At 42.7% G+C, this 14,555-nt stretch overlaps 1 protein-coding gene across 1 annotated transcript; it reads left to right on the forward strand.

The window, feature by feature from the left end:
* The first annotated feature begins 1,476 nt into the window (after positions 1 to 1,476).
* STX11 (syntaxin 11) lies at positions 1,477 to 12,535 on the forward strand. Its single transcript, XM_083731790.1, has 2 exons — positions 1,477 to 1,603; positions 11,049 to 12,535. Exon 2 carries the CDS (start codon positions 11,057 to 11,059, stop codon positions 11,921 to 11,923), a length of 867 nt encoding a protein of 288 aa, XP_083587916.1. The 5' UTR covers positions 1,477 to 1,603; positions 11,049 to 11,056; the 3' UTR covers positions 11,924 to 12,535.
* Positions 12,536 to 14,555: the final 2,020 nt, after the last annotated feature.

Raw genomic sequence — 14,555 nt, forward strand, 5'->3', positions numbered from 1 at the left:
CCTCCAGCACCATAATTCAAAAGCATCAATTCTTCGGCGATCAGCCTTTTTGATGGTCCAGCTCTCACTTCCATACATCACTACTGGGAAAACCATAGCTTTTACTATATGGACCTTTGTTGGCAAGGTGATGTCTCTACTTTTTAAGATGCTGTCTAGGTTTGTCATTGCTTTCCTCCCAAGAAGCAGGCATCTCTTAATTTCGTGGCTGCTGTCACCATCTGCAGTGATCTGAATCTGAACTAAGGAACACAAAAAGTTGCCTTATACAGTGGTACCTCTGGTTAAGAACTTAATTCATTCTGGAGGTCCGTTCTTAACCTGAAACTGTTCTTAACCTGAGGTACCACTTTAGCTAATGGGGCCTCCCGCTGCTGCGCTGCCACCATGCGATTTCTGTTCTTAACCCGAGGCAAAGTTCTTAACCTGAGGTACTATTTCTTGGTTAGCGGAGTCTGTATCCTGAAGCGTCTGTAACCCGAGGTACCACTGTATATCAAGCCAGACTATTACTTTTTTGTCTTGCCCAGGGGAAGCCAATTTGGTGTCCTCCAGATGTTGCTGAACTGCAGCTCCCATCATCCCTGACCACAGGCCTTGCTGGATGTGGCTGATGGGAATTGGAGTCCAACAGTATCTTGAGGACACCAGGATGGCTATCCCTCCCTGGTCTAGTCTCACGGGCAGACATTATCCAGGGTTTCAGGCAGTGATCTTTCCCATCACCGGATCCCATTCTTAAGAATGTAAGACAAGACCCGCTGGAATGGACCAAAGGGCCAGCCCATCTAATCCAACATCTTTTTCTCACTGTGGAAACGCACAAGCAGGGCAGCAGATATGTGCAATGGCACTCTCCTATCTGTGCTGCCCAGCGACTGTTGCTTAGCGGTATTGAAGGTGAACATGAGATCTTATGCATGCAACCTATGTGCTCTACCAATGAACTATATAGTCTGTTCTCATGTTTGGGTGGGCGGGGAACACCTTTTAAACCTATCCAGGTTTTATTTGAAAAGAAAATCACATTCCTCCCCATATTTACATCCAGACTCTTCCAGGCATTTATGATGAGCCACTTTCCCTTATTTGCGAGTTGTGCGTGTGTTTTCATCCTTTAATGCCACTTAAATCACTATTCTTTTCAAAATCGCCCTAAGCGGTAGTCCGATGGGCGTCTCGAGGCCGATGCTGACTGACACACAGTGGTTTAAAGGCACCCCGCTTTTACCCGCGGTGATTCAGGAGGCCTGGGGCGAAAATGACTGGGGATTCATCCCTCGTCGAGGAAACACGATCCCAACATTGTTTCCGACTTTCTCAGGCAGCCTCGAGTTGTGCCTTTTCACAAGGCGGCAGCCAATCGCTCACCCGCGGCATCCACTCGCCGCCACCGCGTCGCCCATCACTTGCGGGGGAGGGAAAGGGAACCAATGGGCAGCGCGCGGGAGGAGCCGGGGGCGGGGCGAGTCAAGCGGCGGGGGAAACTCCCCCCCCCCGGCCAAGTTGACCTGCTCTTGCACCAGGCGGCGTGTTTTTGGCTGGGGCGTCTTTGGGGCAGCAGCGCGACGCGAGGCTCTCGTCTCTTCCCCAGTGCATGCGGGTAAGTGCTCGGGTCCTTATAGCCCTGGAGGACGGCATGGAAATATCCTTGGGGGGGGAATGGTGATGGGGCCAGGCAGCAAATCTATCTATCTAAATAGGAAAAGAAGCTGTGCCTCCTCCTGTCTTAGGTTAGTGGGACTCGCTCTTTCTTTTTTACGTCCAGCCTGAACTTCTTCAAGGAGTTGTGTGGACGATCACGGGGGGGTGGCCGGCTCCGGGAGAAACTTCTGTTTCTTGGGCTGGAGGGGAAGTTTTGGTGTCTTGGAGGAACAAACTTTTGCCGTCGATGCTGAAGCGCTTTTTGGCGATCAGGCAACTAGTGATGAGCTGTAAGAAGAATTTGTCTGATTTAGGGGAACTTGGCCTTCTTTTCTCCACTGTTGCTTCAAGGTGGCTTATATAGGGTACCCAGGCGGTCCTGGGTTGCAGTCCTGACCCCCTGTACTTGGTGTGAGTTACCAGTGACTTCGGCTGGAAGTGGTTTGTGCCCATTGCCTTGACTGTCAAGCTTTGCACCATGCGCATAGTAAGGGTGCGCAAGATTACAGCCCCCCTCCAACCTGCTCACACACTGAACGCAAAGTGGGCTTATTGCTGAGGAAACTTTCTGAGGCTTCGGCTTTGCCAGGCTTCCTTCCCTGAGTTAAAAGTGGACGGTCTGTAGTGATCATGAAATGAAGGCAGCAATATTATCCACACTTACTTAGGAGTTTGTCAGTTAAGGGGCGCCGAGGGAAATGTTCTGCCAGACTTCCATAACGTTTTGTTCACCTCGTATCGAACTAAGGGTCTGATTGTTTAAGTGGATGTGAACCCGAGTAGCATTTGGTTGGAAAAAAAACCTGTGTTAGCTTTTTAGTTTATTATTACAATCCTCATCCTCCTCTTCTTGTTATTAATGACATCTGCATGCTTCATAACATAGTTATTTGGGGGCATATTAAATTACATCGTCTTAAACTGGCTGTCAAGGAAGAGCTGGCTATCTATACATGTGTGAAGCTGGGGTAGTCAACATGGTGGCCCGCGGTGCCTGCAAAGCTTCTGAGCTCCCCCCCCCCCTCACTATTCACCATGAGATTGCCAGGATGCTTCATCACATGTCCACTGTCAAGCCAGGATGCTTACCAAACCCCCTTAAAAAGGAGGAAGTTAGAACAGCGACACTCTTTCCCACTTCTTTAAGTTCTACAGTATGTACCTTTCAGGGCTCAGCTGAACAGAAAGCAAAGCAACCAAGAGGAGGGGAGGGGAGTGATCAGGGAAAGGTGGGGAATAGAGGGAAGGGGGTGGGGTGAGAAAACGGGGTGCCATAGGAGGAGAGAGAGAGAGAGAGAGAGAGAGAGAGAATGATGGGGTTTGAGGAGAGAGAGAAGGCTGGAAGCAGTAAAATGGATTCTCTTGAAATGTTGTATTTCTTCACACATCACCACCCCCCCCACACACAAACAAAACCATCAACTCAAAGATCATATATCTGTTTTCATTGACTTTAACAATTATGGACCTGATCTGAGGCACAGATCCTTATAATTTTTACAAGGGATCCCCTCAGAATTGACATCAAATTATAGGTCACCTCTGTGTTCACAAATGTGTCCTGTGCTTTGTGGTTTTACTATTATTCTATGTAAAAATCACAAACATACATGAGAATCTGTGTTGTGGGCCAATGTTTCTGGACCTGTGACTTTGAAAAAACCACGTAAAATGATTTGCATTCCAGAGGATCTGTTTCACTTCTGCTTTCTGAATCAAACTTTGGGGCAGAGCCCATGAAAAAGCAAAGTGTGTGTGTGTGTGTGTGTGTGTGTGCGCGCGCACACACACACACACACACACACACACTGCCTCACTTTCTGTCTGTCAAAAGGAAGTGTCACAGGGGAGAGGTGAGAAAAGCATGGGCTCATCAATGTTGACAACTGCTGGTATTAGTGATTAGAAAACCCTTGTTCATCATTTCTTTATAACATCAGGGAAATCCAAAAAGAAGCAAACAAATATAATCTATTTTAATACTGGGTTCTAATTACACTGAATTGGATCTAGTTAGAATCCAGTAATTAGAAGTATGTATTGTAGCATGATGATATTACTTTACCTGAACCTTTTATATAGGGAGAATCAATATAATTCAGATATGAAAAGCTATTTGAGGAAATTTTCATTTCTTCCCCATTTTTAAAAAAACTGGATTCTCTTCCTTACTTTTCCCTTTCACTTTATTCTCCTAGGGCCTAAATGGCTAAATAGAATGCTTATCAATTAATTAAGATCAATCTCAAATAGGTGATGAGTACTTAAATTGCAGATTTAAGATAGCTCCATTTTAATTTTAAAATCATAACTGATCTATTACCTTAGACTTCTCTCTATTTTTAGAGTGTGTTTGATTTTTGAAGGAACATGATTCCTCAATCCAGGAATTGGGAAGCAAAATCAAATAAGTTTGGGTGGGGAGAATTTCTTTTAAACTTAAATTTTATTGTTTATTTTATTTTTTTTTGTTTTTGTTTTAAATTTTATTGTTTATTATCCAGAAAACAGTTTGTTGTGGAAGGGAAACAATAGGTCTGATCTAGATTAAAATACTGAAACTTGGTTTCCATTGAAATCAATATGAAAAGTTAGCAAGGGCTGAGTTAAATTGCATTCATTTCAACTAACATGGACCGTATCCAGCTCAGTGTTAAAGAAGAACTAAGTTTGAGTAAGCTGTTCCTGTAAATTTCTAAGTACCTGTAACTAATTTCCTGTGTGCTTTGGAAGAGTAAGAAGTTTGAAGGCAGTTGTGCAAACCTGTTGTTTCCATTGCTACTGCATTTACTGTTAACAGCTCTCATTCTAAAAATGAAACAAAAACTTGAATTTGGAAATGAAGCATTACTTCCTTCGTGTCTCCTCACAATCTCTTCTCTATCCCACCTTACTGGTGTTTTAGAGGATGCCCCTGTACTTTGCACACACAGTGTAGTGAGGCAAACCGTGGTGACTCCCGCTACGTCTGGGGTCACTGCAACTTCCCTGGATGGTACTGGGGTGGGATGCCCCACAGCTGCCACCAGCGTGCCCAACCTTGCTGCTATCCTGCCCCACCCTGGTGTCATCCAGCTAAGCTGCACCACTTTCTGTGTCCATGAGAGTAGCTCTACCTCACTACACCAGCCAATACTGAAAAGGGTCCCTATTTTTTTCAGGGTGGGATTTTTCAAGTTCTCTACACTTTGATTATGGCAGAGGCAATTAAAAAATATACTGTCCTGGTTCACACATCATCATAAGGCAAATGGTTGTTCTTGGGTACAGCTTCTGGTTAGTGAGGATAGAGCTTAACAATGAACCTGGGTTCAGACAACATGCTAAGACAAACCTTGGCTTAGCTGAGCATGTGCGAGAGTAAAAAATATCAGGGAGGAGCAAAGTTGCAGTGAGCTCCTTTCTGGAGACAGTACATTCATGAGGTCCTAGTAAACTATAGGTGAGCTTACCATGAACCAAGACTGTGTTTTTCTGGTACAGTATTTCAGATGGCAGGATGTTAGCTCCCTTTCTATACAGTCTTCCATAGACCCATGGCATAGCTCTGTTTTATAGTAATTATAGATATTTATGTAGACACTTGTGTATCCTTTAAGGGGTTTTTTAGGAGCCACGTATGAACTGGGACACTTACCAATTAATCTAATGTGCTTGAACCTCTTGTAAATGGAAGCTGCAGTGTTATTCATTTTATATGAAAAATCTCTTAGGCTTCTTCAATGCTATACCAGCTTCCTGGGAATAAGTCTGATGGGGAGTAAGCCTCAGTTGGGTTTACCTCTAGGCAGACCTGGAGAGGACTGGGCTGGTTATGGTTTGAAATAGTTAGACCCAGAATTGGGTGTGATCAAATATATATACGAAAGCATATATATATGCAGGTTTTGGTGTCCTCGGGTGTCTTCCCGTGTAAAAGTTGGGGTGTCTAGGCGACGTTTCGACGAGGTCTCACTCGTCATCTTCAGGCTGGTGCTTTCGGCTTCTTGTTACTGGAACAGAGCGGGATCTCAATGTTTGAGTTCCTATAAATACTGTAGAGGGGGTGTGGTGTCTAGCCTCCAATGTTCTGGGCAGAGAGGAAGTTCCCAGGCTAGTGTGCCTTTTCTTCTTTTGTTCCTTAATTACTTGAGAGATACCTTGAGTGATTTCTTGAGTGATATCCTGAGTACCACTTAGGTGGGTCATTAGGTGTGGATTAGTTGCTAAAGTCTTTGTGTCTTGACCTCTTGAACTTTGTGAAGAGTTTTCCTGAGAAGATGGCTGTATTGCACTTAGTTGTGCTTTGGCTTGGCTTCGTGTATAGGGGCGAGCTGTGGTTTTGTGGCTTGTGTCAGCCAGATCTGTGTAGGGATTGCAGGGGGGGTGCAGCATCCGGAGGTGCCACCATGGATTGGCTACTGGATGGTGTCAGTAATTCATCTGTGGAGAGGGTCTAGGTCCCCTGCAATCCCTACACAGATCTGGCTGACACAAGCCACAAAACCACAGCTCGCCCCTATACACGAAGCCAAGCCAAAGCACAACTAAGTGCAATACAGCCATCTTCTCAGGAAAACTCTTCACAAAGTTCAAGAGGTCAAGACACAAAGACTTTAGCAACTAATCCACACCTAATGACCCACCTAAGTGGTACTCAGGATATCACTCAAGAAATCACTCAAGGTATCTCTCAAGTAATTAAGGAACAAAAGAAGAAAAGGCACACTAGCCTGGGAACTTCCTCTCTGCCCAGAACATTGGAGGCTAGACACCACACCCCCTCTACAGTATTTATAGGAACTCAAACATTGAGATCCCGCTCTGTTCCAGTAACAAGAAGCCGAAAGCACCAGCCTGAAGATGACGAGTGAGACCTCGTCGAAACGTCGCCTAGACACCCCAACTTTTACACGGGAAGACACCCGAGGACACCAAAACCTGCATTCCTGTACCCGTGAAAATCTACGAAAGCAAAGCATATATATATATATATATATATATCTACTAAAATGTGCTGAAGAATAAAATGCAACTTTAAACCCACAAAAGGTTTTAACATACAATAAAGATATGGATAAAATTACTACAGTACAATAATATATTCAGAAAATCTGATCTGACAAACAAACAAAAAATATCCCAACCCAACACTTTTTGACCCCACAAAGGGTCTTCCTCGGTGTTCAATGAATTTGTGACACATTATTTGTCACCAAATTCCACATGGATTCAACATTCATAGGAAAAGTCTTTGAGTGTATTCTATTTGGATGAAAACATTAGGTTGGAATTACCCCTTTGACTTCTCTTCCTTTGATCAACTGGAATGGCATCTGAAATCCTGCATGTTTTCCTTGCTTGTGACATCTGCATTTGAGAGTCTTGTAGGTGGTTGCATGAATACGTACAAATATACATCATGGAAAATGTGCAGTATAAACAAGGCAACAAGAATCTGAGGCACTCTGGGAATTTTTGATTGGTAACAGCTTTTATTTCATAATGCTATGTGTACATGCGATTGTTGTAATCATGAGGTTACAGTCACTTGATAGCATGTGACTTGTAGGGATAATGTGGTTGAGAAGTTAGATAATAGAATTAGAGCTCTTTGAATGTATGATACAGTGTTGGTGCTTAGTAATCTTACCTGCATACTTGGCTTCTTAGCTGTTATGAGTCAAGTAGTCATTAACAAGGAAATATATAAGATGTGTCTTATGACTTGCATTACACCAGTATTGTAATGTGTGCATGTTTAAGGGTTACTGGGAGCTACTTTGGTTCTAGCTTCCGAAAAATAGTGAAGTAGGACACCTTTATTTTCAGTTGTTCATTAGGCGTAACACCTGTGTTTTGTTTTCTGCTATCATGAGAATAACCTAAGCTATCTTCTCTTCAGTCTTTGATTACTTTAATCTGTTGGGAGCCACCCAGAGTGGCTGGGGAAACCCAGCCAGATGGGCGGGGTATAAATAATAAAATTATTATTATTATTATTATTATTATTTAATATTCTTTGACGCATGGGCCTAATTTTACTCTGCCTCCTAAGTTGGGGCCAAACACACTAAGTTGGGGCCAAACTAGAGGTGACTTGAGAGATCTAAGGAAAAGGATCTCCTACACTTTAAAAACAAATGTTCTTAGCAAGAAGAGATTCAGACTGGGACCCTGGTGCTGGAGGAGGAGGGAGTAAAACTCTTTCCTCTGCATCATTTCCTCATTTTATTTCCTTTACCAAATAAAAGTTAGGGATGGGGGAAATGGAGCAGGGCAGATAAAGTTAAACCTTGCTTTCCCAGTACAGCAAAGATCTGTAGTTTCCCGGACCCAGAGTGATTTTCTATACAGCACACAGAAACCTAGAAAAATGCTGGCTGATATGCATTCTGAGTTGTCCCTGAAGGGGCACTTAAACAACAAGTCAAACAGGACTCTCATCATTTGAACAGTTAGTCCCCCGAGTCTTAAGGCAGCAGCTGTTAATTGCTTGTGAGTCCTGTCTGACTAGTTCTGTTGTCATCAGTGTAAGGCATCCTAAATATTCAAATATCAATGAAAACAAAGCCAAGGCAGGCCTGAGACATTCTGGTGCGTCTTATGCTGCACTTGAATATCTTTACATTGAGGGCATGGAGGAGAACTACAGTATAAAGGATTTATATGACTTAAGTTGGGTTGTAGGGAAATGTTTCTGGCAAACCAGAGCAGCGCACGGAAACACTGTTTACCTTCCCGCCGGAGCGATACCTATTTATCTACTTGCACTTTTGATGTGCTTTTGAACTGCTAGGTTGGCAGGAGCAGGGACCGAGCAATGGGAGCTCACCCCGTCATGGGGATTCGAACCACGACCTTCTGATCGGCAAGTCCTAGGCTCTGTGGTTTAACCCATAGCGCCACCTGCGTCCCTACAGAAGAAACTGTAGATGTAGCATAAAGTGCTGGTGGGGCCGAAGACAGGAGTTACAGGCTGGATGTTCACCCTGTAACCTGAATGCCTGTTTCTTCAGGGATAGCCAACATGATGCCCTTCAGACGTTCTGGACTACAACTCACCCATCACAGCCAATCGTCAGGGGTGCTGAGAGTTGTAATCCAAAACATCTGAAAGGCACCATGTTGGCGATCTCTGTACAATTAGCAATGGCTTTGACTTTCTGTGGCCTAGAAAAATAGTTCAGTCTGAACATGTATCTAGAAATCTACATGATACATGGAAAAAGGCAGGAAGGAGGGAGGGAGGAGTATGGGGAAAGCACAGAAGAAGTGTAGAGTGAAATTATCATGCTGAAGTCAAAGTACATGGTATGATTTTGCATTTCAGCCAATCTCTTCTCTTTCTTTGTTTTGCCTCAAATTATAACAACATTGCTATCGCCCACCTGCCAGCTAACAGACTTATGGATAGCTCCCAAATACTGTTGATACTTCAACTGCTCAGTCCTAGGTCTGCTGTAATGTGCGTATTTGTTGCTAGTTAAATCAGATATGTCTTCAAACTACGCATACAATGAAATACACTTTCAGTTTCACACACTAATGCTGTAATTTGGTTTGCTTAAAAGTTAAGACAATTAACAGTATTTCATTCCTGAACAAAATTAATTTTATGGTACAATAGCTTTTCTGTATCCCATGTTAACCAATATGGAATGCTCCTCTTGGTTAATTTACTGGAGGTAGAGATCATTTTACCACACCTTAACTGCTCTGAGTATAAGGTTCTAGAACTGTGAATTTGCGTGGGGGGGGGTGATCTCTGGTCAGCTGACATGTCAAATATTGGTCAAGTAATTTGGAATATATCCACTTAAAAAAAAATCACTGAACAGTTCAACTCAGTCTTTTATGCTGGAACACCAGAGTCCGTCTCTAATTATGAAAGGTTGTATCAAAAATTAACTTTCTAACATATAGAAAGCAAAGTAACAGTAAATATTAAACAACAGCTGTTTAAGGCAGTATGCAGTGGACCACTTCTTGTAATTTAATCAGCATCATGGCTTCATGGAATATTTGACTGTGGTTAAATTGGTGGTTGATTGACAAGACTGAACATTTTGCCAACATGTTAACCCTGATTAAATTATCTTGCTGAAGCAGAATCTGAATAAACCACTTCCATGTCATGGCCTGATGTTACAATGGTAGAGACATGAAGGTTGTTGGTTCAGTGCAGTGCCAGATTTAGGGCAGTGTGCACGGTTCCCCTACACAGGGTGCCAAGCCATGGGAGCAAAAACAACAACAACAGCAACAACCTATATTTATATGAGTAGCTATGTAAAGTTAGGTCCCAGTCAGAAGGGCAATAGTGTTGTGATTTAGGGGGGAAGGTGATGGGGAGGCAACTTTTGTTCTTGCTCAGAATGCCCTATTACCAAAGTCTGCCTCTGGTTCAGTGAGTCTGTTCTTGTCATGACTTACTCCAGATCCAACCCATGGATATTGCTGCTTGTAACTATCACCACTGTGATATCACACCCTGGCCACATGGAAGCATTTTACTTAAGTCTGTTGCTTGGTTGCCATGAGAGCCAGTGTGCCGCACAAGGCAGAGTGCCGGACTTAGATAATGAGAATCTGTCTTCCAATCTCTGCCCAGGCATTAAGCTCACTGGTGATCCAGGGCAAGCTACTTTACAAGGTTGTTTTGATGAGAACATTGGTTGCGTGGGTGCCACCTTGATATATTTGGAAGGATAAAATGTACCTTATTTATTCATTCTTTAATTCATCAGGCCTTGGAGGGAAGCCAAAAGGTATTAACCTAGAGCATAATTGTATTAGAATAGACTAATAAATGTGATAGATAAATAAATAAATGGATTAATTATGCTTATCTGCAGTATGCACCTTTAAACACTGGCCTTGAAAAAAGTTTAGGACGATGTCATTTACTTTTGGATAGGAGAAAGAAGAGGAGCTGTTAAAGGCTAAATTTCTTTATCTAAAAACAGCATAAGCTATCTCCTGTAGAATCCTTTTAAAGCAATTGTGATACCATACAGATTCCCCCTCCCCAAAATATCCCATTGAACTATAAAGGCTACTTTTGGATCTGCAAACTAAATGTCTCATTTAAATCAATTGATGGAATGGAATCAAAGTCTAGTCAATAATCAAGACTTTAGTTTGTGCTTCTGTTTGAATAGTAATGGTAATGGAATCGTCATGGCAAAATGTCATTCCTGATCTTGCCATGGAATATAGACAAGTATACTGAATTATATAAAGGGCATGGAGTTTACAACACTCAGTAATGTGTCAGAAAGGTAGAATATTTTGTAAGTTCATGATACTCCGGTAAATATATTTGGAACATCAAACACACTGTCTTGTGTGCGAAGCTATTTAGATCATTAAGAGAAGCTTGCTATTTCTACTAATTTTTATTTTCCTATTTCTGTCCCTAGAGGCCAAAATGAGAGATCGACTCTTTGAATTTTTTGAGTTATCGAGGCTTTACAGCCAACATACTCATGATGGAGAAAATCAGCCGCTCTTACCTCACAACACTCTGCTGTTTGAAACAGATTATGCCTTGGCAAGTCTTTTCAAAGATATCCAGGCAATCCGAACGAGCAATCTCCACCTGAAAGAGGACATTAGACGCCTGGGCAAACAAAACACTCGCTTCCTCACCTCTATGCGCCGCTTCAGTAGCATAAAACGTGACACAAACACGATTGCGAAAGACATCAAGGCTCGTGGAGAAGAAATCCACAGGAAGCTTCAGGTTTTGAGAGACTTCAGTGAAGATGCAGAAACAAAATATGGCTCAAACACAATCATAGCCCGTGTGGCGAAGGACCACTATGTTGATCTCATGCATTCTTTTCAGGAGGCCATGTTTAAATACAACGAGACAGAGATGAACCAGCGGGAGAACTGCAAGATTAGGATCCAACGGCAGCTAGAGATCATGGGCAAGGAAGTGTCTGGGAACCAGATAGAGGACATCATTGAACAAGGCAGGTGGGACGTTTTCTCTGAGAACCTTCTGTCTGACGCAAAGGGAGCTCGTTCGGCCTTGAACGAGATAGAGACCCGGCACAAAGAGCTGATGAAGCTGGAGTCCCGAATCAAGGAAGTTCATGAACTCTTCTTGCAGGTAGCCCTGCTGGTAGAAGAACAGGCAGACACCTTCGATATTATTGAGCTCAATGTTCATAATGTTGAAGAATATGTTGGAGAAGCTAAAGGTGAAGTGAGGAGAGCTCTCGAATACCGAAGGAAGCATCCTTGCCGAACAATCCTCTGTTGCTGCTTGCGATGCTGCAAAATTTGATTGTCCTCATGAAATTACTAGATAAGTGTTTTGGGGACACTCTCAGATTCGAAGACACTTAAAGTTTGTGCTCAGTTTGAGAGAAATTGCTCTAAAGCAGTGTCCTTTTGTTTTCTTATGTTCATTAATGACTCTGGTGCACGTATTGCAGCTTGTACCAAAAGCCAAAGGATATTGGCGAGTTGTCATGTATTCCAGTATAATGGAAGGTAAAATTAACCTGGTCTGCAACATTACTGCAAAATTACACATACACCGGAACATATACAAAGCAAAGGAAATGTTGACCAGGTGTATAATGAATTTCTCCTAAATTAATGCTTTCCATGAATTTTAAACAACAACCTGCATAGACTTTAAAGTAAGCAGTGTTGTGGCCAGTTGTTTTTTCCTGGATGAAAGAAAAAAGGACAAAATTACAGGTGTGATTCTCAGTAATGTTGTTTAGAAAACTATCATGTGCACATGATTTGAGAATTTTGATACAAGATTTGTTGTAATTGTACACAGCATATACTTATTTTTTTATATATGTTCTGATATTTCTGTATATTAAAATAAATGTGGAAGCCTTAACTATCTTTTTGTTAGTGTATAAAGAAAGATCTTGAATTGCTGTCTGTCCAGTGTTTTTATTCATCATGATGGCACTTGTGGGAGCAGGGAAACATGGAAGCAGCCAGAACCAGGCGAAGGCATTTTCCTACCTCAGGTGGAGCAGCAAATGGTGTATCCCCCCCCCCCCCAGGTCCAGGTGCAGAGCAACCAAAGCTGCTTGTTACTTGACACCTGACACAGAAAATCCTACAATGTCTGTTCCCTCCCTTGCAGTGAAAATACAAGAATACAGTAATAAATTAAATTATACAAAATTAGCTGCCCTTTTATGATACCCAGAATCAGCTGCCTAAGGCAGAGTGATAGTAGTTACATTTGCCAGAGACTACAAGAAAGACCAGGACACAGTCTGAGGTCACCTCCTCGCCATACATTAAAAGGACGACAAGTGTAGTTTGTTCAGGGTGCTGATCTCAGAGAGCGACAGTCCCTAGGATTCTCCATGACGTGCTATAATGGTGCTTTAATTGTATGGTGTGGACATGGCCTGAGAAAACAGATGGTGCTGCTTATGCACACGGAAGCTTTTTGCATCATCCACATGGCAGCAGCACCGCTATCTTCATTTTTCTTCTTTTAGTGCAGATTTACCCATTTACACAGTTAATGAACATACTTTTTTAAAAAAAAATCTGCTGTAAATAGCAGCTATAGTAAAGCCTGGGCAGCACCAGGACTGCAGGGGCTGGGGAGGGAAAGCTTAACTCTCCCTCCACCACTGTGGTCCTGATGAAAATACTCCCTACCCATGCTGGGTTTTTTGCAGTGGGAGGGAAGACTCCACCGGTACTAGCAGAGGCTCCCTTCCTGATGCAAATAACAACTAAAGGGGATTATATTTGTCAGGAGCACAGCAGGTGTGGGTGGGAGGATTATAATTTCATTCCCACTCTCTGCCATACTGTTCAGGCTGTTCATTCACACACACACACACACACACACACACACACACACACACACACACTTATTAATTGCTTCCATACAATGAACTTCAGAAATACTGAAGGGACGCAGGTGGCGCTGTGGTCTAAACCACAGAGCCTAGGGCTTGCCAATCAGAAGGTTGGTGGTTCGAATCCCAGCGACGGGGTGAGCTCCCATTGCTCGGTCCCAGCTCCTGCCAACCTAGCAGTTTGAAACCCATCAAAGTGCAAGTAGCGGGAAGGTGTTTCCGTGTGCTGCTCTGGTTCACCAGAAGCGGCTTGGTCATGCTGGCCACATGACTCGGAAGCTGTACGCTGGCTCCCTAGGCCAGTAAAGCAAGATGAACGCCTCAACCCCAGAGTCGTCTGTGACTGGACCTAACAGTCCACTAAAGGTAACCCTTTACCTTTAAGAAATACTGAACTGTGGAACTCTTGTAAATTTCCTTAACCTCAGGTTAAGTACTTAATTCGTTCCAGAGGTCTGTTCTTAACCTGAAACTGTTCTTAACCTGAAGCACCACTTTAGCTAATGGGGCCTCCTGCTGCTGCCACGCCGCCAGAGAACAATTTCTGTTCTCATCCTGAAGCAAAGTCCTATTTCTGGGTTAGCAGAGTCTGTAACCTGAAGCGTATGTAACCTGAGGTACCACTGTATGTCCTCCTATCACTAAGCAGCACTCACCAGCTCTGGATATTTTAAGTGACTTGCGTTTTATCATTTCCTAGTCATTGAGCTTGCACTCAAACAAAGATACATGGTAGCGTTCACACAGGATGTGGCAGAAGTTGCAACTATTTGTAGATTCTTGCTTACACAAGAGACTGGAAGTATTTTTGTTTTTTTAAAAAAAATAATATTTATTAAAGTTTCCAGAATAAAAAAGGAAAGAAAGAAAAAAAGAAAAGGATAAAGTTTACACTTAATTTCATTGACATCTTTCCAGGACTCCCCCCCCCTCTTGTATTCCATTTCCATTAGATTAATTCCACAAATTCTCACCCCAAATTTTAAAACCTTGTTATAATTATAATTAGCCCATTTATTCAAAATTAATTTATCTTATTTAAACATTTCTCTTTATATTTTT

The sequence above is a fragment of the Podarcis gaigeae genome (genome assembly GCF_964106915.1).
Source record: "Podarcis gaigeae genome assembly, chromosome: 3".
In the NCBI taxonomy this organism is placed as follows: Eukaryota; Metazoa; Chordata; class Lepidosauria; order Squamata; family Lacertidae; genus Podarcis; species Podarcis gaigeae.

Excerpts from the sequence above, each read along its gene's own strand:
- STX11 (XM_083731790.1), top strand. The coding sequence starts at position 11,057 with ATGAGAGATCGACTCTTTGAATTTTTTGAGTTATCGAGGCTTTACAGC.